The sequence below is a fragment of the Triturus cristatus genome, chromosome 4_2, assembly GCF_964204655.1.
Source record: "Triturus cristatus chromosome 4_2, aTriCri1.1, whole genome shotgun sequence".
NCBI classification, from domain to species: Eukaryota; Metazoa; Chordata; class Amphibia; order Caudata; family Salamandridae; genus Triturus; species Triturus cristatus.
In genome coordinates this window covers 718,319,262-718,347,209 of record NC_140586.1, presented here as the reverse complement: position 1 = coordinate 718,347,209, position 27,948 = coordinate 718,319,262, and the positions used below count along the sequence as shown (strand labels likewise).

The 27,948-nt window shown below is 45.0% G+C and overlaps 1 protein-coding gene across 2 annotated transcripts in view; it reads left to right on the top strand.

The window, feature by feature from the left end:
• LOC146834956 (sterol carrier protein 2-like) overlaps positions 1–27,948 on the top strand; it is a 372,999-nt gene that overhangs the window by 276,108 nt on the left and 68,943 nt on the right. For both annotated transcript variants that reach the window (XM_085602598.1, XM_085602597.1), the window contains one exon: positions 5,195–5,351. In XM_085602598.1, coding sequence (XP_085458724.1) covers positions 5,195–5,351 — 157 coding nt within the window. The remainder of the gene's footprint in view (positions 1–5,194; positions 5,352–27,948) is intronic.

The following is a 27,948-nucleotide window of genomic DNA, read 5'->3' as shown; positions in this document are numbered from 1 at the left end:
AGCGCGTCAGCAGCCTCCACAGTTCGGGGCTCGGGCGGTGCCGGAGTGCTGCCTGTCGTCCTGCCGTCATCGGGAGCGGAGGCACCCGCCTGCAGTTGCCGTGAGCTGATGGCCTGACCCAAGCAGGAGAGGGGCCGTAGCGCCTGCTACACGCGAGGAGACAGGGGTGCCCCCTGGCCAGCACAAGCGGCCCTGCATCGCTGGGCATGGAGCACTGCGCCGTCCGGTATCCGCACACCGAAGCCAGAGCGGCAAAACCACGCCACAGCCAGACGAGGCCCGGATCCTCCAACGCGGTGCTGCCACCTGGTGGGCAGGAAGGCCAACACGCACTCCCCTACAGAAATGCCTAACAAGCCGAGACAGGAGCTCCCGGCCTAGGTTAAAAAAAAAAATACAGCCATGTGCAGGAGGGCATCATCCCCACAACCGGCAGCCTCGGTACTTGCTACACAGTGAAGGGGACTCGGTCCACACACGCACACAGGGCAAGCCCAGAGAGAAAAACAAAACAGTACCCTGTACCGCAACAGCCAACAGAACCCCTCAAGAGCCTCCAGGCTGGGAGTGAGACGGTCCACGAGGGGAGGGCCACAGCGCTGCCTAGGAAACCCAGAGATACCGCATGAGCAGCGGAGGACCTACAGTACAGGCGGTGGCAGCGCCATCTAAGGTCTGCTCAGGAGCATCTCTGAACTCCATGCCAAGGTGCTGCTACCAACCGTGAGGAGAAGAGGAACTCCAGATCCACACCCAGCAAGGGGCGAAAAGGCCCTAGGCTAACCCCAGCACAGGAAAGTGCCAAAGACCGCAGCGCCACCAGGTGGTCCCCCAGGCGCACCGCGCAGAAGGACAGACGCGCTACCAGGCCTGAGCGAATAGCCAGCTGCACTCCACGACTGCCAGCGCCTTAGAGCGGAGGGGAGGCCCGACACTCCACCACCCTGCCAGAAGTAGCAGGATCACCGGGAGAGGTTCGCAAAGGGACCCTAGCAAGAGGATCCACACGGGCGCATCCAGAGTGCGATCCAACACTCTGATTGCCCACCGCGACCAAAGGCTGCAGACCGGCGATAAGCATAGTTGCACAGCACCCTACAAACCAGCAGTGCACGACCAGCAACACCAGCCAACGGGTCCAAGAGGGCACACCGCCACCATGGGGAAGACGGCCTGCTCACGCCCAGTGGCTGAGACGGACTGTACCAGGCACAGCAAGACGTGCCCTCGGAGAAGAATGCTCGAAGAGTGGCCCTCTGCACCCTGCAAGTGAGGACAGCCAAGATGCCCGTAAAGACAGCAAAGCCCTAGGCCTCTGCCGCACTCAAGAGCCCCAAGGTGCCCCAAGCTGCACCAGCACAAACCAGCATCACCTATGCAAGAGCACAGCCTGCCACCTCTGCAAAGTATAGTGAGAAGCTGACAAACCCCGCCAAGAGCTGCAAGTAGCTTGGAGCTACACACAGACAGCCACCAACAAGAGTGGGCAGCCAAAACGGCAACGTCTCACAGGAGCTGCCCCCAGAAAGCTCGGAGCTCTTCCAGCCTAAGCAAGCACTGACCAAACTCAAGCAGCAACACCAAATACAACCCCCACTAGCAAGAGTGGAGGACCAACCGAACAGCAAGCACAAGTAAGACGGGTACAGAACACGCGCCGCATGTGGCTGCCCAACGACACCACCAGTGAAGAGGTCGCATCACCCGCCCCTCCTGGGGAACAGGCACAACCGCCAACCACACCACAGGCACACCAGTGCCAGAAGGGAGCGCCCAAGGCGAAGACGGAGCGCACGTGTTCTGAAGCGCGCAGAAGACCACACCAGTGAATCCGACAACACGGGCAGGCGCCCGGGAGATAGAAGCATCTCCGCAACGAAACACAGCTGAGCGCAGCACAGAGAGCGACCATGTCCCCACTGCACCAGCGAAGCCCCGCAGAGGGCAGAAAAGCAACACAGGGTCCTCCTCAACACTGCCTCAAGATGGAGTCGGCGGTGACCCACAACAGGCAAAAGAGGAGTCGCACCCGCAGCGGCCCGAAAGCGTCACAGTGTCCGTGACACAGTGTCCTCCTCAACACAGCCTCAAGATGGAGTCGGCGGTGACCCACGACAGGCAAGGAAGGAGTCGCACACTCCACGTGGCGGCCGCCACAGCAACAGGCGCTCCAACGCCAGCGACACGCGACTGGACGTCACGTCGCCCAGCAAGCAAGGAGCGCGCCGGAGCGAAGGCAGAAGCCGGCGCCATGACAGCGCCGCCTCGAGGTCCAAGCACAACGCCCTCGAAGAAAGAAGAGTGACAGCCCTGTCACCCTGAAAAACCGGAAGACACAGGTAGACTGAATAGACCGGAAAAAGGAGAAGACCGGGGACTCACAGCAAGCCAAGAGCTCACCCTGACACACCTGACAGCCACCAAGGCGGACCACCGTCCCTGGGCACTGCCTCACAGGAGAACCGAACGTAAGCCGCAGCAGTTGCAAACCGCGTCTCTCCACAACACGTCTTCAGGTGAACGGCCACTCCCCAAGCGTCGGCTGTCCAAGTCAAGGGGCATCCCTGCTCCTGTCCGCAGATGCCATGGGTGAAGATCTGCCCTGAGTGTCCGTCCTCACACCGCCTCAAGATGGAGTCGGCAGCGGCCCCCAAGCCAGGCAAGAGAGGATCAACACACTCTACGTGTTAAGCCGCCATGGACACTCAACATCAGCAAGGCGGAAGCACGTGGCTGCCCAGGTCCATCCTAACATCCGAACTCTCCCAGCAAATCACCAACACCTGTCATTCCGAATCACCACATGGCTGGCAACCGTCACCCACGCCAGCCATCGGCACATGCGTCAAGCACCACTCCCTGAGTACCGATGGACTGGAGTCCTTAACCGTTGCCACACCAGCCGACTAAAGGGAACCCAAAACCTCCTGTGAACCTGGCCTACACCGGAACCGCGGCAGCGAGTGCAAGTCTTGGCCAAGACTCATCCACCCGTGAGGGTTGTGCGTGCGACCAAGCAACGGCTCCTCGGCGGTCCTGCAGCTGCCCCAGACGGCCCACAAGCAGCGGCTCCAGCGCAGCCTTCCTATAGTCCCGCAGCAACCCCGACGACGGGCCTCCCCAGGCGGGAGAGCGAGAAGAGACATTGCCCCACCGACAGGGTACCGATCACAGCCAAGCGTTCCACAGAGACAGTCGGTCCAGCAACACCTCCGTGAACTCTCACATTAGACCCCGTCCATGGTCATGACGCAGCCCACCAAAAGAACTAATAGATCTCACCACAGACCATCACCGACGTCAGCCAAGAGGAAGCCATGCAAGACCCGTCATTGTCAGCGAACGGACGGTAGGCAGCGGACGTCTCCAAGCCAGCGGTCGTGCCCTGAGTCCCTCAGGTTAAACTACGAGTGCCCGCGGAGAAGGTTCTGCTGCAAGCCAAGGCCACCAGCCAACGTCTGATGTCGTCCTGCCACCTGACTCGAGAAGCTGATGGACCCTGTGGTATTTCATCAACTGTGTTTTTCCCCGCAGGTTGGACTTGACTTTTTTGTTTTGTCCTTCAATAAAGTTGGGGAGGAATGTAGTGTCCTGCGAGACACGTTCTAGTGTTTCAACAGGAAGCTGTAACCCCAGCCACTCCCTCGAGGGCTGGACACACTGCACCCCACACCCATCCATCACGGGTGTCACGAGTGACGTGGCCCCGTCAATAAAAGGGCCCGAGTGCACGTGCTCGCGGCCAGTTACTACACCATATCTCCATGTGTCCGTGTCGCTGATTCCTCATCATGTGGGCCTGAGGCCCGACACCACATAGGGGTGGGATGGAGTAGAAAATGTAATATCAAAATCAAAACTCTGGCTATTCAGACATGGTATTTTGTGACTCTTGTCAAAATAATATCCATGGCCTATTGTACTTTTTTTCTGGGCATCCTGCACTCCTGGTGGCAGCCCTGACAAGTTTCCCATGTGCTGCTCCGGGCCAGGTTTTTTCTTTGAATTCTGGGACTTGTAGTCTTGTGTATTGCATTTTAAAGCAGGGCTACAAGTCCCATAATTAATAGGAAAACCCTGACCTGTAAAAACACATCACACATGGACCTGGGAAACTTGGAAAGTATGTGATACCTTCGTAACAGCCATTTAGGTTCATGAGACGTCACAAAAAGACTTCAGCTTTTGGATTCTGATTCGAAATTCTTAAGGCAAAATCCTACAGCAGATACTTCAAGAGTGCCAGCTGCGAGAGTAAAATGTCATTCATGTCTGTCTCTCCACTTCCACACCTCTCTTGCTAAAAAGGAGAGTGTAGACGAGTGGTTGCCTTCGTATTTATTTATGCGTTTTTATATAGCGCGGACTTTACCCGAAGGTGTCAAAGCGCTTCACAATAGGAACAGTAACGTTACATGAGGAGAAAATTACAAGTGTGCATAGTACAAGAGCAAACGTTACGTTATATGAGGAAAAAGTGACAATTGTGCAAGTAACAACAGTAAAGATACAAGATGAGGTAGCAAACGATACGTTACAAGAGGAAAGAGTGACAAGTGTGCATGTTACATAAGCATACTGGATACAAATAGAGGTATAATACTGCCATAAGTGGCAGTCACTCCAAACACAATAACACACTGGGAAGGCACTTCGATAGGCATGGAGTACAGAATTTCCTATAGTGAAAGAACTTCCTTGAGGGAATAGATGTGGCATGAATTCGGTAAATGACTTAAGCATACTGGATACAAGTAGAGATATAATACTGCAATAAGTGGCAGTCATTCAAAACACAAGCACACACTGGGACAAACTTCGTAAAGAAGTTATGCCACTAGTCATCTGTAATCATAAGGTCAAGCAGTCTCTTCACAAAGGTAAAAGAGAGGAATGTGTGAAGGTTACGAATACCGCGTTATGACCATGTCGGACAATGTGATCAGTGCGGCAAAGGATACACCTGACTTTTCCTCGGTGAATGATGTTGAACACTAGTTATTAAATGTCCTTTAGTCAAAGCACAATTTAAGCAACCATTTAATACTTTACGTTATTCGTCGCTGCTTTATACATTTCAAAGAAACGGGTTGACTTTCATTTGCTTCTCTTGTGCAATCCCTTATCTTCCTGCTATAGTCCAGTTTAGTCACGCTGTTGCTGAGATCGGTGTTATCTGTGCTTGACTCGACAGGTCTGGCGCAGTGCTCGGAGCTCTGCTGGCAGCTCAGAGGGGAAGCCGGGAAGAGGCAGGTTCCTGGTGCGAAGATCGCTCTACAGCATAACATAGGCCTCGGCGGAGCTGTGGTTGTAACCCTCTACAAAATGGGCTTTCCTGAAGCATCAAGCGGGTGAGTTTTAATTATTTGTTTTATCCGTCCTTTTCCTTGTACTTGGCTATTTATTTAACTCCAGAGTAGAATGCATTATAAAATCCTGAATAGTACATGGCAAAGTGTGCATAGCTCTGCAGACCGCTTCAGTGAAATGTGAGTAAAGAGGCACCGGATAGTAACCGTGTGTTACAGTATAGCACGTATTTGGTCGTTTGTAAACGAGCGAACGCCGCTCCCCCGGCCTTTGTCCAGCTGTGTAGTACGGATAAGCTCTCACATGCTGCTGTGCCCTCGTCGCCATCTCTCAATATTAAGGTTTCGGTGGCAGATCTGGTCGGTTATAGCCTAGGGATCCGGCGTGTTGTTCTTACACATGAGAATAAAGACATGGTGCTGTAGTTCGAGTAATTTTTTCTCTTATGTCTATTCCTCACTATGTATGATCCGCGATGAATTTTGTTTCCGAGCCAGGATTCAAAATATAAATCAGATTTGCCCTTACCAGTCTACTTACCCTACAGATTGTTGGACATATATATACATATACATACATATATAATAGCAGGTATTACCAGCAGTCTTAATGAGCTGGTAGTACCCAAATAACACGCGCTACCTAACTTGATAGAATTTAGTGTGACACCTTCTGAAGCGTGAAATCCCGAGTCGCACGGGCGGTACTGTGTTCAAAGCAGGAGCCCCATTGGGGAAAAGAAAACTCGTATGTTTTAGTGTTTGTTTCTCCTGTCTTTGTTTTAGTGTTTGTTTCTCCTGTCTTTTGATAGTATTGGGTTTCATAAAAGGAGTTCGGCCTTAGCCACGGGTACAATTAACTCATTATACTCAAGGCCTTGTGTCAGAAGTTAATTTCGTCCGCTCTGTTTTTCAATCCACACGCATCTTTTTCCCCCATTGTGAAAGCAACGCTAAGAGCAAAGATAAAATGCTGATATTAATCGCATCCACGATGGATAATCTTGATATCTCTGTGATAATGCTGTCCATACTGCATTTTTATTCCATACGGTATTGTTCTGAGCGTTCACATTATTGCAATAGGTAGAAAAATGGCTTGCTATGCCATCGAAACGCGTAAAACTATACGTGTCTTTTCCTATGTAAATTAGCGAGTGTTTTTTATGAGTGAGAGATTTCAAGTTTTGTCTTTATCTTTGTGAAAACTTCAAAAATGCCTTATTGATTGAAAGTAGCACGCTATTACAACAGTTAATATTGCATATCTTTTTTTGTGCCGGTCTTATTATTTTTGCTTCGAATTATATGACTTTGTAAAATGCTTGCTCATCCTCAAAAAGATGATCTCAAAATTGAGAATAGACAAAACAAACATTAGCAATGCAATAGGTATCGCATTTACGCTAGTTTGAGCTATTGGCATTGTAAATGACAATGCCTTTTAATCAATCAATCAATCAATCAATCAAGAAATTTGTATTGCGCACTACTCACCCGGAAGGGTCTCAAGGCGCATGAGGGCGGGGGTCTGCTACTGCTCGAACAGCCAGGTCTTGAGCTGTCTCCTGAAGGCGAGGTGATCCGGGGTCAGTCGCAGGTGGACGGGCAGGGAGTTCCATGTCTTAGCCGCCAGGTAGGAGAAGGATCTTCCTCCGGCGGTGGTTCTCTGGATGCGAGGGACGACGGCGAGGGCGAGGGCGAGGTTTGCGGATCGTAGCTGGCGGGTGGGCGTGTAGAAGGTCAGGCGGTCGTTGAGGTATCTTGGGCCGAGGTCGTGGAGGGATTTGTGTGCGTGGGTGAGGAGTCTGAACGTGATCCTCTTGTTGACGGGGAGCCAGTGCAGGTCCCTCAGATGGCTCGAGATGTGGCTGCGTCGGGGGACGTCCAGGATGAGTCGGGCGGAGGCGTTCTGGATACGTTGAAGTCTTTTCTGAAGCTTGGCTGTTGTACCGGCGTAGAGGGTGTTTCCGTAGTCTAGTCTGCTGGTGACGAGGGCCTGGGTGACCCTTTTTTGTTTTGTTTTGTTTTTTAAAATATAAATAAAAGGCATTGTCATTTACAATGCCCTTAGCTTAAACTTGCGTAAGTGCGAGACATATTGCACTGCAAATGTTTAGGTAGCTCTGATTTAACATTTCTTCAGTGACATTGAAGCCCAATAGCGCTTACAGTGTTAATGAAATTATAAGTCATATCAGAACATCAATATTCATACAACATATACTTGAATGTATGAATACCATTTCGAGCCCTCCGTTACAATAACATTTTTGAAACATCCCAATAAACCGACATGTTAACTCCCCCACACTCGTCAATAAAATGGCTCATACAATCAAAGAGAAAAGCAACCTCCGTTCCCGATTAATCATGCGCATTCCGTCCCACTCGTATCATTTGCATCAAGCAACCTTTGTCATTCACCCCATTCTTATAAGTATTTTAGTAATCCCTGGAGTTGTGACTGCTCCTCTGCTGGTCACTACGGCCAACGTTAGTCCGTAGTGGAGTGAATTTTATTTCCTTATAGTCTGTCAGAATTAGCACACCCACAATTATCACTGGGTTTCATGGCGGATATTTAGCAGAGAAAGGTTGTGGCCTGTAGCAGAAACGACAGGTAAGGAACGGTGCGTTGCCAGGGGGGGAGGAAGGCTGTATACCTTTGTAAATTCAATGAAACCAACATGCTCAAGTTATTTTGAGCTGAGCGATCCTTGTGCCTGCTCCATGCCACAAAGAGCCCAAAGCAACTGGGTGAGCTTGTCTGGGACACTTCAACCTGCGCTCTCTCTCAATTGAAGGGAAATCGCTATGTTTAAGCATATAGCCTGTCAAGTCAAGGAAAGCTTTATTCGACTGCTATTATAACAATCATAAAAGCACAAGAATAAAAACAAAATTGCATATTATCACAAAGTTACACGCTTAAAAACAGCGATCCAAGTAATGACACTAAAATATTAATTAATGTTAAAACTGCAGTAATAACCATAAAAATGTCAAAAGTCAATTCTACTATAGTTCATTCATCGTCATGATTTTTTTGTGTGCAGGTACCTTCTTGAAGAACATAGTTAAGCACCAGGCAGTTATTTAATTCTCTAAAATTCTCTAAAAACTGTAGCCTAATCAGTGCTGGGCAGCATTGCCGCAGTCCCTGTAGTTTTAAAATCGGTAAAATCCATGCTTTCCTCGAAACTACGTAAAATTTACAAAATAAAACCAGATGAGTAGTGGACTGAGTAGAATGATTGTCGCATGGACATAAAGGCAATACCTGTGACCAATTATTAATTTTAGGGAAGGTCACAAGTCTGTAGATAATGTCCTGCCTGAACTAAGTTAATAACCGCCTGTCCCAAGTGCAAAAGTAAGGTAAGGTTCCATTTTAAAGGTGGTTACAATTAACTGATGTTGCCTTACACTGGGTTTAACGATCTCTCCTGTCATTCTTGTTGTGGCCAATAACTGAAGACAGGCCTTTCTAGAAATTGCCTGTATGGACCTAGAATCAGTGAAGTATTCTGGGTGATCAATATCATTCATAAAGTGACGCACGTACTATACCCATGGGATCTTTAAAGCCCCTTCTAGTTATAGGCAGTCCTGTAGGATCTCCCTATTTTAGCTTCGGTTGATCCTTTGTCCAGATCCAGTGCCACAGGAGAATTGGTTCTAGCTTAATAAGATCAGAAATGAAAGAAAGACCCAGTTCCTCGTGGCAGGCATAAGATGGTGAACTGGCAGGTAGCGATAAAATATATCTGAAAAACAAGTTTTCCACAGTTTGTATGGCGTAGGTATTAACAAAACCACATACACCTGCCCTGTATATTGCGTTAGCGAAGCATTTAGCCTTGTAAATTTGAATGAGCTACCCCGGCGACTTCCTTCCCAATTTTCTAGAGAAAGATACCAGGGAGGCTGTTGTCTTAACAAGTGCCAGTTTTTTTGCAAGAATTGCTTGAGCCCACGAATCGCCTTGATTGGAGAAAATGCTGAGGTAAGAAAAACTCTTAGTCTGTTCTAATTTTTGCCTGTCCACAAACATACTTTTCATTCTCTGGGGTCCACGTCCACAGCTCATTGTACAGGTCTTAGAATTATTAATCTTAAGACCAAGATCCTCCATAAATGCATTAAAACTATCTAAAACCCTCTGGAGGCCTAATTGAGTTCTTGACATTAATACTGCGTCATCTGCGTAGAGGAGAGCAGGTATAGGGCGTCCATTCACAGAGGGAAAGTCTTGATTATTGCTAAGGAGTGCTGGGGACAATCCGTTAATATATAAATTACAAAGGAAGGGGGCTAGCACACAAACTTGCCTGACCCCCCCTTTTGACGGGAAAGGCAGATGTGAGCTCGCCACCCAGACTATAGCGCACTCTCGCCATTGCATCACCATACAAGTGCCTTAAAAAGAGGATAATATGAGGATCAACCCCAAGAACCCCGAGAGCCTCCCACAGTCTATCGTGTTTTACAGAATCGAATGCCGCTGTAAGATCAACGAAAACCAGGTAAAAACTGCCAATTTTTGACTCTTATATATTTACCTATCAGTAAGGTCAAATTTAGGCTCTGCTCAATCGTCCCTAAGCCTTCTTTAAAACCGTATTGTATATCTGATAGGACCGAGTTCTCTTCTGCCCAGGTTTGCAGGCGTTCTATAATAACACGTCCCGCTACCTTGATCATTGAATCTATTAAGGAAATAGGCCTGTAACACCCGGGATCATCTCTGTCCCTTTTTTTAACAAGCATTGGCATAGCCAATAGGTCTCGCCTTTGGGACCTTATAAGTGTTTAGCCATGCAACAGTTGCATAACTAAATACTTATAAGGTCCCAAAAGCGAGAGCTATTGGCTATGCCCAGCGGCCATTGCGATCAAACATCAAAGCGGCGTGCGGCCACGAAAGTGAAAGTAATCGCGGTCAAGCGCGCGCGCCCGCGCACATGCACTGTAGCTCTAGGCTGGCCTGGTAGCAATTTTTGGAGCCCTTTCAAAAAGTCTCGCCAGACTAGCGCATGCGCTGGGTCAGGTGAGACCTAAAAATTGGGACAATGATGGATTCCGCCCAAGTCTTTGGCATAGGAGACATGCACCTAGCATTAATAACTTGTGTTAAGATGGGCCCCCAGAGGACGATATTTGACTTAAACAAGTCCACGGGTACTCCGTCAGGGCCAGACGTCTTACCACCCTGGCTCGCTAACAGGGCTCTTTCCACTTCCCCCAAGGTGAACCGTAAGTCTTTATAATCAATGGTATCCGCTGGCATATCGCTAACTGGAAGGCAAGAATTTGTTTGCCCATTATATACCTTTGAGAAGTGTTTGGTCCATGACTTCTCGGGTATAGCGATTTCTATTGTGGGACGCCTGTGGATTGTAAAAACAGGGTTTTCACCGCTCTCCAAAAGGCAGCACTATCTTTCATTTGTGCTGCACTGTGGAGGGATTCCCACGCTTCCCTTCTCTGTGCACATCTCCTTTCCTTGAGAGCCAGTCTATAATCTAATCTTGCTCGTCTGACCTTAATGAGGTTTCTCGGTTGTCTGCCTAGCTCGTGCTTTAAATTGGTAAGTGCTTGTGTACATTTTGTGGTAAACCACCCCTGTTTTTTAGCCTTGTTGCAGGATAGTACAAATAATAGCTCCCTGACCCCAGCTGCTATTTGCTGGATAGACAATAAAAATTCATCCTGTGTGGCTGTTTCGCTCAAACAATTATCAAAGGCCGTTTTACATTTTGTTACTAGCTGCTTAAGGATAGCATCAAGATCAACCTTTGTCCAACGCAGGGTGTACCCATTGATTCTATTGAGTATTACCTTGCCCGTCAACTGTATGGCATTATCGGGCCTAGCTTGCTTATGTAAGGGCAAGTTGATCTCTAGACATAAGGGGAAATGGTCACTGATGGGATTGTCGCCCACCGTAAAAGAGAGCAACCTAGATGTATGATTGAGTGAAACCAATATATAGTCTATTGTTGAGGATAAGCCTCTTCCATTGAATGTATAAAGCATCGGAAAAGGTCTAGCCATTAGCTCGTTCACGAAGCCAAGCTCAATACTCACAATCAGTTCATCATATATCCCCCCGTCAGTGTATGACAAAATGGGTACCACATATACCATCATCCTCATTATTGCCACAAATCCTACTATCCTTGTGTGTACATAAAGCACAATTAAAATCACCCACGAAGATTATCATTGTCTCTTTAGTGCTGGCATTAATCAGTAGGTTGAGGTCACTGTCAAGATTTCGTATAACATTGCCAAAGTTATCAGGGGAGATGTTATTATAAAAATTAACCATGATAGTACAATACGTCGAATTATGATGTAATTTTATTAATTGATAGTAAGTGTTCCCCAGTTTTGACTCTATTTTATCCAGTGTGAGCTTATTTGAGATATACATACAGAACCTCCCCATCTCTCTACCCCCTCGTTCCTACACTGCGGGCATGTGTAGTGTTTTATATCCGTTTAGATGAATTGGTTCTCTAACCCATGTTTCCTGAAAACATAATATATCATGAGCAGAGGTGAAATCACTCCATGTTTGGTTATCTATCTTACTACGGAGCCCTGCAATGTGCCAAGAAATAACCTTGCATGGCAAACGAGCACCGCTCAGCATAGTTCTCGGAGAAGACAAGGTCGGGGGGGGGGGGCTATTAATACTTGATTGTGCCTCGGATGGTAAATCACATGATTCCAAGAGAGTAGCTATGGTACTGCTCGTAGCATCTCTCTGTTACCTCCTTTTCATTTAGCGCACAGGGTAACCTAAGAACCGAGGCCTCTTGTTCTATAATGCAGTTGTCTAGAGCTACAACAGCCTCACAGCCCCTGGGTGGGTCCACTTCGATATTTAACCCCCCATTTGGTGGTATCAGTCAGTCATTATCCTCTAACATATTGAGGACAAAGAAATGGTTACTGACTGGAATAGTAAACCTAGGCTGCCTCCAATCCCCCTCTCTAGCTACCCATGGCATAAGCTGTGGGAAACCAATAGGTTTATAGAAAAAACGCAGGGGTAGAATATTAATCCCTGTAGTGCTGACTGGTCGTTTGCCTACCCTGTCTAGAATGGTTTAGACCAGGTCTGGTGACCCAAGTGTTAAAACTATGCAGTCGCCTTCAAGGGACTTTTTAGAGCTTCCTGTCCACCCAATCCGCCGCACCATCTTGAACTCTGTGAAGAGTGGGTTAGATAATCCCGTCCTTGTGCTCAGTACATGCAGTGACTTGTTTCTCCTTTTTTTTTTTTTGAAAGTCCATTGTTTATTTTTATTAAAACTGACACGTCGCAATGACAAAGTATTTATGTTGATGAAATGCAAACTGTGGTCATGTGACCAAGACGTCCTGGAGTTGAAACGTGTTATCATCATTTGCCAAAAAACGAACACTGATCTTCAGTTACCGGATTGGTTGGTTCCTTCTTTCCTTTTTATTTTTTTATTTTTTTATTTTTTATTTTTTTATTTTAAATCAGAGATATCCTACAGATATTATCACATCCTTTACATCCAGTTGACAAAGACAATATTTCTGCAGGTCAGAATACCAAAATGTTCTTTTAAGTTTCCATATATATACATAATTCTTTTTTGTTTTTGTTTTTGCCAAAAATTCAGTGCATATTCCTTCTATGATTAAACATATCTACCCAATCCCTGACCGCACCTTTTATTTAAAACATGTTGTAAGAGGTTCCCATATACTCTCGCCTTTCCTCCTGGCCCTTACCCCTTTACACTTATACAATGCAATTTCCTGGCAGCCGAGATATAATAATCTATAGAGCCATTGGGAATATGTAGGTGGCTTACTATCCTTCCAGGCTGTGGCAATCAATAAGCGTGCTATCACCATTATTAAAAACACAAAATCCCGCTCCCTGAAAATTAAATTTAATCGAGAATCAAAGCCTAAGAGCATCACTGTTGGGGTAATTTTAATCGCTTTATTGAATACCTGAAACCAGAATTTTTCGATACCCTCTTTTAACAGGTTCAGCTTCTCACATGAAAAAAACATGTGAATGCTATCCGCCGGGCCCACCTGACATCTTAAGCATTTATCATTTTGCCTCTTCCCCCACCCAAATAGTTTAGCCGGTGTGTAATAAAGATCATATACTGTTTTATATTGCTGGGCTTTAAGATTGGCTGCCATAAGTACTTTGTTCCCAATCTCTAATACCTATTTCCCGATCGTCAAGCTTACAAGCCCATTTAGATTCTATTTTACCTATATCATCTGGTACTTTTGCTATTAATTCCTGATAAAAACCCTTAATCTTACTGCGTGGGTCTTTCATCATTTTCAATATAGGGACCGGGTCCATATTGATAAGGTCTATAGATAGCCCTCTAATTCGATTTTGAATTTGTAAATATTTAAAACAGGAGTTTTTGTGTATACCAAATTTTTGAACTATTTCCCAAAAAGATTTCCTTTCCCTGTTTGAATACAAGTCTGCTAATATTATAACCCCCGCCCGTTCCAATTTTTTTGCCATTCCATCATACAGTGCTGAGGTAAAAAAATCAAGAGTGCCAGAGTGAAGTATATTTTGTTATACCTGCTGATCTTACAGTTTTTTCTCACCTTTTCCCAAATCTTTAATACCGTCTGGATACTTTTATAGCGAGGATTTTTATGTATTGGGTCTGTTTTCCGTTGCAGCAATCCCATAACATCATTGCCCACAGCCAATTGGTATATAGTAGGTATTTGAGATCGCTCCCCCTCATCCAAAAAGTAAAATGGTGTCCCAAGTTGTTGCAGGGCCGTAGCCCAGTAATACAGCTGTACGCTGGGGGCTCCCCACCCTCCCCGGTCTCTAGGTAACATCAGGTATTTATAGGCTCGGCGTACCTTTCGATACCCCCAGACAAATTTAGAGAACATTGTCTCAATTCTGTGTATTTTAGTAGCAGTAAGCTCCAGTGGTATTGCCCAAATAAGATACAAAATTTTAGAAGAAATCTTCATCTTAATTACTTTTATTCGACCAATGGATTGTGAGATGTAAATTGTTTATACGTCTAAGGTCATTATTTATTATTTGTAATACTGGGTCAATATTGATCGCCCAGAGTTCCTTGATATCTGCTGTGATTTTGACCCCTAAATACATTGCTGTCCTAGCTACGCGAGAATCTTGAAAGACACACTTCGAGGAACAAATAATTTGCGTTTTAGTTTTATTTAAAAGATACCCGGACTTCTCCCCAAATTCGGCTGCCATACTTTCAATTTCTTTAATAGCAGTTCGAGGTTCGGCTGTGATAATCGCAATATCGTCTGCATATGCTAAAATCTTTGTCTCATAGTCATGAATTCTAACTGGTTTGATCAACTGATTATGTAAAATACGGACAATAAAAGGATCTAAATAATATGCAAACAGAATAGGAGAGCAGGGGCAGCCTTGACGGGTACCCCTAGCTATCTCTATCCTCCTAGACGTATGCCCCATAATTTTAATCTGGGCATGTGGTTTGAAATACATTGCCTGCAGAGCCTTTAGAATTCCTGGACGGAATCCTCTATCTACCAGACTCCTCCATAAATAGCGCCTGGCCACTCGATCAAAGGCCTTCTCCTCATCCAGGAGGACCACAGCCATTTCCACCTCGTCCACCTCTGCGATATCTAGAATTGAGATAACCCGCCTTGTATGGTCTGTGGTCCCCCTGCCTGGAACAAAGCCATGATGCCGTGGTGATATAAGAGCAACAATGGTCTTTTGTAGTCGAGTGGCCATTATTTTTTAATACATTTTTGCATCCACATTCATAAGGGATAATGGTCGATAAGACGATGGTACTTCTGGAGATTTTTTTTTTTTTAAGAAAGACAACCACGTCCGTATCCTGCCACGATACAGGGGGGATCCCTCAATATTGAATGCTAACAAATAAATCTTGCATAAAAGGAAGTATTTGTGGCAGTAATAATCTATAGATCTCTAACGGAATTTTATCAGGACCTGTAGCTTTTTCCAAAGAAAGGGATGCCAGTGCCTCCTGCACTTCCTCTGTAGTTATCTCCCTTTCTAGTTCTATGGCAGTCTCGGGATCTAATCTTGATGGGAGAGGGTATTCATCTGCCCTTTCGTCATATTCATGACTTTCCTCTGAGCAATAGAGCTTAGTATAAAATTCCTCAAATACCCCAATAATTTCTTGTGGTCCAGACACTAACTGGTTATTTCTGTCACTCATTTTGACTATATTATTTTGAGTGGCTTTCTGCCTTGTCCTAAATGCTAAGAGTCGCCCCGTAGCCTCCCCATATTCATAAAGCTCCCCACGATAAGCTTGAAACATCTGGGCGACTTTATTCTGAAAATATGCATTTATTTCTGATTTAGCTATAGCTAATTTTGTCATTTGTTCAGCAATTAAGCACTCCGAATCCTCCTTATTTATTATCTGGATATGTTCTAGCTCTAATTTAGATAAGTTATTAATTAATTGATCGATTTGCATTTTACGCTGTTTCTGGGTACGCGCTACATAACCGATTACCTGGCCTCTCGGGGCAGCTTTAAAAGTATCCCAGACTATCTCACGGGGTGCGCTGTACCTGTTGCTATCAAAAAAATTCCTGTGCCCACTGTTTAATATAAATACAGAATTCTTCCTCTAAGAGCAGTTTCTTGTCAAAAGTCCATAGAGCCCTTTGTCTACCTTTCGTGACCTCCCTTAGCTCTAATATCAAGGGGTTGTGATCAGAATATAATTGGGGCAGTTTGATGATGTCTGAACTCCCTATCAATAAATGGGAGACAAGAAAATAATCCAACCTTACGAATTTCCTGTGCGGATGGGAGAAATAAGTAAAGCCAGGGTCGTCTTGATGTTTTTCGACCCAGACATCACAAAGACCATGAGAATCCTTGAATGCTCTAATTGCCCTATATAACTTTGGTTTCCTACCTACATACTTTTGTTTCTGGACACCACTCACATCCTGATGTATATTAAAATCACCACATACTATCAGCCGTTGAGACCAATTAGATAATTCCATTTCTAATGCTCTCCAAATACCATCATGATCTAGGTTAGAGCCATAGATATTCACAACTGTTAGACCGCTGGGCAACTCTACTATCGCCCAGCGTCCCCACTTGTCCGCGGCTGATCATACTACCGGTCCATCCCGTTGTCTAAGATAAATCACTACCCCTCTGATCGTTGTATCCTGAAAAGAACATGCCACTAAACAATAACCCCTAATCTCTAAGAGGCTCCTATTTCGCCATGGAATATGCGTTTCTTGTACGCATATTAGATCTGGATTCAATGTTCTAAGTATCTCAAAAACCTTTTCCCGTTTTTTTCTGTCATTTAAACCACCCACATTAGACGAATAGATCCTGAATTTATCCATAATTTATACTGCAAGTTCCCTTATCTGACCATTGCTGCTTTTGCACCCCGGTTTTGTGGTTTCCAATAAAAAAAAAAGTTATCTCTGATTTCTGTTTTTTGTTTTGCTTATCTTTACCCTCATCCCTCCCCCCTTCTTGCCACCCCCCTTTCCTTGTCCCCATCTACCCCTAATTCTAGATCCACCTTCACCCAACCCTGTGCCTCCCCTAACCCCACCTAATCGCACCCCCCTCCCCCACCCATTTCCCTCTACATAGGCAAAAGGGCTTATGGCCCTTACGATGGAGAGAGACTTGCACCTAGGTGTCTCCCCTTCTTCTATCTTCAATGGGTATTAACCCCCAGAGTGAGTGTCCATACATTATTGCTGTTGCATAATTACACATAATATAGTCTCAAGCCAGTATCGACTCACAATACAACCATCCGGAGTCCAACAGTTTGACCGCTCCATTTTAAAATATTTTTTTTTTAGATAGTTCCAATAGGGTCCAGATATTCTTTGGCTTGGATTTCTGATGTAAAAAATCTTGTTTGATGTGGCAGGATTGAGTAGAAACGCCTGTGCTCCCTTATTCTGAAACGGGGTTATAAGTTGTCGTAACAACCACCTCTTTTCCACCGTATAATGGCAATAATCAGGTCTTACGAACAACTGAGAGCCTTTTCCATGCCGCTTCTTGTCTGGTCGGGCGAGATCATATCAGGCCTGACGCGCTAAAAAGTTATTTAAGGAGATCAAGATGGCCCTTGGCTTAATCTCTGTTTGAGATCTCTGGACTGACGGCAATCTAAACGAAAACCTGTGGGCCCTTTGAATCTCGTTAGACCAATTCCACATTGTAAGTTCAGGAAAGGCTTCGGTAAAAAGATCAATCACGAATTTGCGCACGTCTGGCCCTTCAAAACCTTCCGGAATACCTAGCACTCTAAGGTTATTGTGGCGTAGGCGATTCTCCATGTCCACAATTTTCATCTGAGTGTGAGGTCATAGCATTAAGGGTGGTTTTCTGTGGTATTACCTCATCCTCTAAGATTGATATTCTCGCCTCTGCCTCATTCATTCTGACCGTAAATTAATTGCATGTTTTTGCAATTTTTCTGACTGCGTTCTGGAGTTTCCGGCAAGCGGTGTGAGTCTTAAGGTTTTCAGTTCGAGTTTCCAGCTGATGATCCACGATGGATTGGTATATTGCAGCCAGCGATATTTCTCCCATCTGATCCATTTCCTGTCCCCCTACTGCACCACCATTATCTAGTGCTAAATCTGGTGATTCTGTAGCTAGGAGTCGAGGCTCGGGGGTCAGGGAGATCTCCCACATCAGACTTTTGGCTGTCCCTGAGTGAGATACCTTTGCTGGTTTTATCAATCCGTTTTGTAACATGGTGATATCCAAATTTGCCTCATCCATATTTGAAGTAGTCGATTCGTTCCATAAGCTAACTGCAGACCCTTCCAAAGACCCAGAACTTAGTCACCCGTCTTTCTCATCCTGCCAATCTTGATCCTCTTCTGATAGATCCGAGGACTCTGAAAGGGAATAGTATTTCTCCCCCGAATCACCCTCTTTGAGGGATTTTGGTGTACTCCTACTTTTTACATTATGGTCCAACGTAGAATCCTGCGTGGGAATATCTTGAGAACATCGCAGGTCTCCAGCTGCAATGACAGACCTTACTGCTATTATATCCTGTGGCAGCTCGACGGTGGCCTGATCTAAATATAATGTAGATCCCTTTTCCTGATTAGAATATGGATTTGTTTTAATCAGTGCAAAATCAGTGCTATTAATCCCATCCGGGATCTCCGCATCCGCCATTTGTTCCTTAGTATCCTCATTGTCCTTGTTGGTTTTTGTGAACATTTGAGGGATTTTTTTTTTATCAGCTTATGCTCCCCGCCCTGCGCACTCATATCACCAACGGCGCCTTCCAGAGCGGCTTTAGCATTGACACCTATTTTAGAAAAAGCTTCCAGTTTGCTTCCAACCATAGATTCCGTCACAGCACGTCTTTTGCCACGCATTGATTTTGGGGGCATAATGCCTGCTTCGTGCCACAATCTGTGGTCCTTAGCTGCGATATAACTCGCCTCCCTGTGGTACAGAGCCCTTAGCCCTTTATATATTCTCGAAGCTGTAAAAAATGTTCGGTGGTTTTTTTTGTCCCCTCCTCTTAGAATCAGCACATTAGTCCAGTACCGGCATTCCACCCAAGTTATATATTCCTCCGATTAAACAGACAGTCCATGCTCTTACCGGTAAATTTGACTCAGACCACCGTCCTTGCATCAATCTCACCACCATCTCCATGTCAGCCTGCCTGCCCGCTGCCAGAGGCACTCTTTCCCTCCTTCCAAAGCAATTACGAGCTGTTCCAGGCAGCGAGCAGCTAAAACGCTACCCCAGCATGCTCCGGTCCGAGCTCCAGCCGGTGGTATCAGTCAGTCATTATCCTCTAACATATTGAGGACAAAGAAATGGTTACTGACTGGAATAGTAAACCTAGGCTGCCCCCAATCCCCCTCTCTAGCTACCCATGGCATAAGCTGTGAGAAACCAATAGGTTTATAGAAAAAACCCAGGGGTAGAATATTAATCCCTGTAGTGCTGACTGGTCGTTTGCCTACCCTGTCTAGAATGGTTTGGACCAGGTCTGGTGACCCAAGTGACCCAAGTGTTAAAACTATTCACTCGCCTTCAAGGGACTTTTTAGGGCTTCCTGTCCACCCAATCCGCCGCACCATCTTGGAAGGTGTAGGGTATTTGATCAGGACAAGTTACCCCGATGCTGTTTATGCTGTTTTTGGTTGCTTAAAATCTGGGCTCCCTCTCTATGTACATGATTATGCCTGGCGGGGAGGGGATCTTTTTGAATGTTCATCAATCGCTCTTGGATAGTAGGTATGCTCTGCGCTGTATCTGCTTGCTTACAAGTGAGGGTTGCTTCTCCTATATGCGACGTTTCAGTGCCTAAAGAGTTGAGATTGGAGTGAGGGGTTTAAGGAGGCAATTTGAGGTGCTTTCCTGTTTGCTTGCCTAGAAATATCCCCCTGAGTTGACATAACTCCCCCGTTTCTGTTTCCATTAGTTCTGCATTGACATATGTTAGTCAGAAATGGAGGGATACCGCCCACAAGTTATTCCAATTTATCTAAGCTTGCTTCAAGTGATGATAACTTAACTACCAGTGGGTTCAATAAAGCTGAGACAACCAGACCCATTTTTGTCCAAAACTCCCCGTTAACAATTGCCTGAGGCAGGGTTAAAATGGTTGGGGTGAGATCTTTGTGAGCCAAATTAGGTTCCAGACTAATCACCACCTCTGCAGTTTTAGCTTTACTGCCTCTCTTGGGGAGAGGGGGGGGGGGCGAGGGGTGAGTTTGCCTATTGGAACCCTGTCCCTTTTATTTTCTTGGACGGGGGTGCAGGGCTGCTCCCCTGGCTAATTTTAACTTTTTGACCTCTAGTTGTTTCCTTTTTGCCTAATAGGAAAATCACTTGCCTTAGGGGTGTCAAAAGACTCTGACTCAAGTACCACATTGAGACCCTCGTTTGTCCCTGGTGAGATAAGTTGGGAGTACATTCTTAGTATTGCAAGTGCTGGAAGAATGTTCCTTCTCCTGTATTCTATGTTGCCTTGTAATTCTAAGTTCTCTTCCACGGCAGTTGCGTGTTGCTTCTGTCGTGGAGAGTCCGCTGTTCCTTCTCCTGTATTCTATGTTGCCTTGTAATTCTAAGTTCTCTTCCACGGCAGTTGCGAGTTGCTTCTGTCGTGGAGAGTCTGCTCTTGTATTTCCTCCTTGCTTGAAATAAACTACATCTACAAATAATGACAAGCTGATGACGATTTATTTACAACATGTTGCAAGCTGAATTGGGGGGGGCGTTGTGATTCTAGAGACAGTCTGCGCTCCGTGAGAGCGACTTCATGAATAAGAGCAGACTCTGCCCTTAGTAAGAAGGCATCCAGTGTCCCCACAACCCCCTGACCTGTTAGTGACTTGCGTTTGCTCATTGTTTTCTGAACCATATATCAGTATTCACAATTATTATAATAGCTAATTTATGACCTCGTACCTTGCTGTTGCAGTCCAAACAAGGGTACATTTGAAGTCCACTGGGTCAACAGATGACAATAACGTGGCCTCTGACCCGGGCTGACCCGGGCTTGGCGCTGTGGGAGCCCACCACAGGCTTTAACGCGCCTCCGGGCGCAGAAAGAGGCGTCGCTGACCCCACGGGTTGCTGGGACTCAAAGTTCTTGTTGGTCCTTGTTGGTGCTGCTGGCCGTTCCCCTCACGGTGTACGCATTGGTCTTTCCCGGGCTTCCACTCACTTGTGGCCGCCCCTCATATAGCCTGTCAGTGACCCCGCGCCGCACCCACAGCATGTAGAGTACAGTGACTGGACAGTGGCTAGCAATACAAGCCCAGAAGTGGAAACTGTGTCGCCCCGTGAGAGTAAGGTGCACTAGCCTATTCATAGGCAAAGGGATACTACAAGGGTGAGCAGTCCGACAAGCAAACAACAAGCAGCTGCATATTCCCCTGAAAGAAGAGGGCTTCGTTCAGCTAAACTCAACAGGCTTTAGAGACAAAGGGGTTATTGGGATAACTAGGCACTACAGCTCGTAGAACACCTGAAGGGGGATCAGCGTTTGTCAGCACAGCCAGGAGGAGACAACAGGGCCTTAGACTGGCTGGGCAACATTGGTGAGGCAGGGAGAAAGGCTCCGTTCTTCTGCCCCCCTTCCGTTGTGTGTTTGTGACAGAGTAGCTTTGCTGAACTCGACCTCTGCCCGGATATTTATCTACTAGCTTCCCCTCCTCAAACTACAGTCCCCAGAAATCTAAAGTGGGTTTCACGTATTGTAGTACAATTCCTGTTAAAATTGAACAACTAACAGAATGCATGTAGAGGAGATAGATAGATAATGCTTTGCGATGGCGGTATTGTTCCCTAAGTGAAGACTATTTTTAAGCCAGCATCAGTGCCTGAAGGGAAATATTATAATACAGTTCAGTCGGACATTAAGAAGCCGGGACATTGCAGCAGCCTGAAACATTTGAAGTACAGTTCAACACAGCATTCAAAGACACAAACAGGCATGTTTGCCTACGGCACGGAGTTTAAACGGGTTAGTAAGTGTGCCGCCAACTCTCACTTAAGGCTGATAGCTGAACTCCCCTATTTTTCAGGACTGTTTGAAATTCATAAGGCTAGGTTCCTACACACAACTGCCTCTATGGTACATTGTGCCTCGTCAATATTTACCAACAGGCATATATGGTGTCTCGTATAGCTTTCCCTCCACTAGAATGCTGATTCGTCTAGAAAACGGGCATAAAGCATCATTTTGAAGGCAATTAAAGTGTTGTTTCCATTTGTGTCCTTGAGCGGTTCTTGTAATTTGCTCGAATACCTTTATCTACCCAGCACTCTAGAACTTTTAGAAACTAATTTTCTCGTTAGACATGTTGGATTACAACTTTTTTGCTCAGCAGATTTCAAGTTTCCACGTTCCGAGTTTCCACTTAAATAGTCGCGCACTGGTTTGAAGGCGCTCTGTAGTGGGGCGCAGGATTATGTGTTTAGTTGGTGAACTTTCCCTTTATGGTAAAGTGAAAAAACACCTACGATTAGCAAAACATCACCTTCCCCTCTCCAATTCCCCAACCACACAGTGCCCCAGGGACATGTGCATATTATCAACGAGAAAAGAGCACTTTTGAGCTAAGTGTTCAGAGAAGAGCGCTGGGTCTGAAGGGGACCTTGCTTCAAACGTGACTTTTTCAGTCAGGCTACTTTTTACAGCGCTTGGGTTGGGGATCTGTTAACAAATTATAAGAAATAACACGTTCTCGGATGACATACGGTCACACCCTGCCTTCAGCCGCCTTTGGACTGCTCATAGCAAGGGCTACCGAGGAGAGGCCTGTGAGACCGACTGCACCCGGCTCTCATAGAGGAGATCCGGCCAGAGACAGGGCATTACTTCCTATGAAGGGATCTGCGTGCCAGGGGGTTATACAAAGACCCCGTGGCAGGCCCTGGTGCCCTGAGGCATAAAACACACACATACCGAAGATAGGCAAGTTCTCCGTGGCGAACCACAGTTTGTGGAGCTCACACTTCCATTATTACCTTTTGTGTAGGGACTCGACAAGTCTGTGTAATTTAGCCTACTCACAATAGGAAACGTGGCCTAGAAGAAGGGCACCCTAGACATGTTTACATGGTGTCAGGCCCCATCAGATACGTGATCAATCACTGAGGCGAGCTTCAGAAACTGGAGGGGCCGAGGACTCGCAGATTCATTAGGGGGAGACGCAGATCCCCCCCCCCCAGACGTGATCTCCCCGTTGCAGATTCATAAAAATGCGAGACCTATGGCATTGAAAACAATTTACGAAAAAAAGTACACACCCCGTGTAACAACCAAGTAAAGGGGCCAGTAGCCATGGGAGGATAAGAAATGACGTCATGGCTGTACCAAGGAGGGACTAACAGGCCTCATAATGAATCAGAAGACAGCATTTACAAAGGACAAACACACAAGCCAATGAAAAATAAGGGTGTGAAGCTTCTCTCCGTACTGAACTACCACAGCTCTTCGCAGCGCTTGCGCACTGGCTCACGTGTAGGAATGCCAGCATGGAGCATTGGCGAAGCCAGAGACAGCTATAGTATGCATTTTAAAAAGTACAATGCAAACATTATTGTGGTGAAACACATAATGCTAATTGACCTGTTTAATAGCCAGGAAATATTTTGGAATGGCAGTACAAGTTTTGTAAGCCATACATATATATTGAAAGACTCCAGAACATATATTTAGTAAATATTTATGTAAATATCTTACTTTTTCCGTTAGGAGATGGATGTAGCAGTTCACTAAACTGATTCCCACATTGCACCACCCAGAGTAATTCAAAGGATCTCAAAATGGTCCTCGTGTTTTTCAGGGCGAGCAGTCCACCTGCTTTCGCTGATCATTAAAAGGATTCATACTCTAAAACCAGGAGCGAGTGGAGCAATATGTAACTGCCTCTCGTGCTGAGAAATAAAGCACATTGCCCACTTAATATCACTGGAAACTACTGTATTATTCCACACTACGAGAGTTTATGCCACAGTGTCCTCTACCAAAGAATTGTGTTTAACGATTAGTGTTTTAAGGCAATTTGTCTACTAAGGATTACCGTATGAAGGGAAACTCTACAACTAACGAATACATAAACTACACAAGACTTTCAGAGAGTTAGTTTAAGTCACTTCCTTTTAAAAGCTTTTTTCTCTTTCACACTCGTTGACACAAGGAGCGTATATACCTATAGACATTGTTTTATCAGTGAACTGTCTACTAAATTGACTTCCAAAAGTGTCTGTTGCCTATTTTTAGATGCTGTTTGCAAAACATGTAAGTTGGGCATTTTATGTAACTTTGTAACTTATCTTACCCCAGTATCATTTCACTAGGACACATACCAAAATTAATTTGTTTTGTTTCAGGGAAATGGGTAATCACAAAGCTGTGCAATTTCAAGGCTCGCCAGTGAGCCCTCAGAATTTCTCCAGTCCTCTTGCCGCCCGTGCACAGTTGATGCAAGTCTTCTGTCTCTGTTTAAAACTTGTTTGTCTAATATGGAGTCGTCATTTGTTTCATTTACATTTTTCATTCCGTAAAAATTGTATTTAAAGGACTACTATAGTTGTGTAGGAAAGCACTAGAATTAATATTGTGCTGCATTTAGATTTGGGCTTTGAAAATAGGGCTCTACTGTGATATTGCGTATGTAATTTGAGTTTTTTTTCCTTATTTATGTAAGGCTGATGGAGAAATAAAAGTGGAGAAAGATCAGCTTAATCCTTGCCTCAGAGTCCTTAAGAGAATTGAAACTTTCTGTTATGTTTGCTTGGAGGTTTTTCATTACATTTGTCACTATCTAATGGATCTCTCGCAACTCCACATCTGCCACCTGAGAATCGAGCTGTTGTGTGTGCAGATAAAGACAAAACAAGTCGACACTAATCCACTTTGAACCACAAGACCATGCAGAGTTCACAGGCAATGTGATCAGCTCTCAGAATATTGATTACTGCCTCTCCTCTCTAAATAATAAACAGGCCACCTGGGTGATTGTCAGTGTTCTGACGTTAATAAGGATAATGTTTCTCTAGTATTCAGAGTTAAAACAATCTTATAGTCTTTTTGTTTAAGTGATGATAAGTAAACATTTTTTTTAAAGTAGTTTCTATTGATTGAACATCTTTCTACAAACTGAAAAATTATAGTCTCCATATTCACAACCTCTTTAATACAGTGAAAGTGCATGTGTAAAATACCTTCTGTTCGCCGTCCGACGTTGTCTTTGTTAAAAACATCACACCACAGTGAGTAGTAGTATAGTTGCGGGCTTTGGGTTGAACATAAGGCAATCTTTCTTTGAGAGCACACTTTCAACAGTACACATCATTAAATAAATTGGGAATTCGGTCTAAACTACACCGTTTTCCCTCTTGAAAGTCCATCGTAGACTGTTCTTAAAGACCTCTGTGCTAAAGCTCTTGGTGAATCCCATCTGGTAATCTGTTGAGCAAGGTTTTGAACTTAATGGTTATTTTGGTGATCTAAAACAGTAGAGGTTGTTCTGGATTGAGTTTTGCGTTGTGTGTAGGTTTCCTATACGCCATCGATGGAAGGGGCCAGGATGTAAAGCCTACTGTGTGTTGCTTACTCAAGAACTAGCAGCAAGCAGATTGGAGGTATAAATCGGTTCTTTATTTGGAACTGAACCATGTAACCTCAGTGTCCCTTCATCCTCTTTCATCGACTGCCCTCTTTTCTGTGTCCCTTTTTTCACCTTTCTTCACCCGTTATCCCCATTTGTTTCTCACAAGGTTAGTGTCCTTCTGCACTCTCCATCACACCTACTCGAGTGTTAATGTTCAACAAGCATAAAGACTTATCTTCTGCTTTCCTGTCACATGGACTTGTCGTAGAAGACTTCTCACATGGACTGCCAGTTTGGATTTCGTGTGGTTAATGCTCACTTTACTTAAAATGTTTGGGAAAGGTTTACACTTCATTATAATCCACCAAGAAATGTACCTGCCTGATAGTCATAGCTTAAAAAATGGGAGACATGGGTTCATAGCTTCTATGACATTTTCTCTTATATGTATACCGTTTATGAGCTTGTGGCACAGCATGGTTGGCTAGACAAATACTTTTTTGGTGATAGTACATATGCATTGCTTTGGATCCGTTATATTGATGCTCTCCTGTTTAAATAGTAATGAGATACCATTGTATGTCTTTGTTAAAGTAAAAAAACAAACCGAAAAAACGCAAATTAAAACTGAAAATGAAATGTAGCAAACTGAGACCATAAAATATGTATATTAATATAAAGTGGCCAAAATAATCTGCTTAAAGGTAAGGACAGATTATCAAGTGTATGTACTTGAATTGTACATACTAAGAGTCCATGCCTAAAAAAGACTTCACACAGAATGGCATTTTGTGGGTTTGGTATAAGACAAGACATATTTTTTTAATTATTTTTTTAGGGGTGGGGTGGCTGGTATACTCTGCTCCTCTGGTGGACTTCTGCCCACTCCACCTGGACCGTGGAATTCCGGAAAAACTTGTGCGCAGCCTGCCAACATTAAGCAAGTGTTAGACTGCTTCCCGGTGAGATTTTTCAACGCAGGCAGACACGACAGGTTGCTACCGCACGCATTGAGAAAGCTGCCACTTGCGTTGAAAATCTACTCGAGTGGCAGAAAGAAACAACGCGCTCTGGCGTGCCAGGTGGTGCCATTCGTGCTGATCGTACAGCTTGGGACTATCTTCTGGCACAAAAAATCAGCATGAGCAGCGCAACGTACGGAATTCTGCGGCTTGCAGAACTCCTTGGAATCTCGCAGAGTTTTTTGTTAATTCCGCCGAGTGAAACTCCACAAGTACCACTCACCCCCACCTATTTCCAAAAATGTTTATATACACATATAGTGTGCTTTACGTCAGTCTCCTTCAGCCATTGGTTGGAGACATTGTCAGTCACATTTTGGATCAACCCGCACAAGTATTTTCTTAGCCCCTTCTTTCTTTATGCTTCTACCTCATTGGAATGCATAGGGACTTTTTTACATCTTAAAACTGCAGTCAAAGAAGACAAACAAACATTTAATATTTTTCTTAAATGTAAGGTCACAACAATTTAATGAAGGTCTCCTTAACTTTTCACTGTGTTAGAGATATATATTTAACTTCTTTCAATGGCCTTCAATGTGCTGCACTGAAAAAAACTGTAGGTGTTCCAGTTACAGCCTCAGGTCAGCTGTGGCATTGTGAAGAGGCTGTTCTTCTGGTCATTGTTGGTGTTTGGTTGTCTTCCTTTTAACAATAAAATTCCGATCTTTTCGCAACAGTCAGGGATAACCCTGATGTGAGCAATGCATTGCAATTCTGTACTACAGTACCTTTTTTATATAGTTATTATCTACACATTTTACGTACAGTAAATCCACTGTTCAGCAGGGCCTGCTATTGCAGTATAGGCACACACGCATATCTCCAGAGATGCACCTTCGCCCATCTTTGATTCCAGATAACCTGTCCAAATATTGTCCAGCAAACCTGATTCCCCTTTAGAGAAACCTGTTGAAATATATTCGGCAGACCAGGTTGTTTAGGCCCTGTCCTAACATGTACTTATGAATGATGTCATCTAGACTTCATTCTGTGATTGGTGCATAATAACATTCTTTGCATACTGGATGACGGGGGTGATTGTCAATTAGGGCGTTTTAAAATCTCAGTGAGTTTTGTTACAATTACGATTTTGAAAGACTATGTTGTATTTTGTGGTTTGGTGTGTCTAGTTTTTAGTTGTGACTTGCAACAAGCGAGGATTAAGCCAACCCAGGCAGAATTCCCTCCCCCTCGTGACACCAGAGTTTCCATGTATTCTGTTTGTGTGTGGAGCAATTCCTAAAATAAATCAAAGATGGAATTTGTGGTGTTTTTTTTGGGGGGGGGGGGGGGGGCGACATGGTTTTCCCATTCAGAAATGAATTCAGGAAATAATTTTGGATGTAACTGCAGCCACCGTTCCAGAATCAACTAAGACCGTTCCATTAGCTTTTGAACTCCGATGGCCCAAAATATATTGATACCGGTATTAC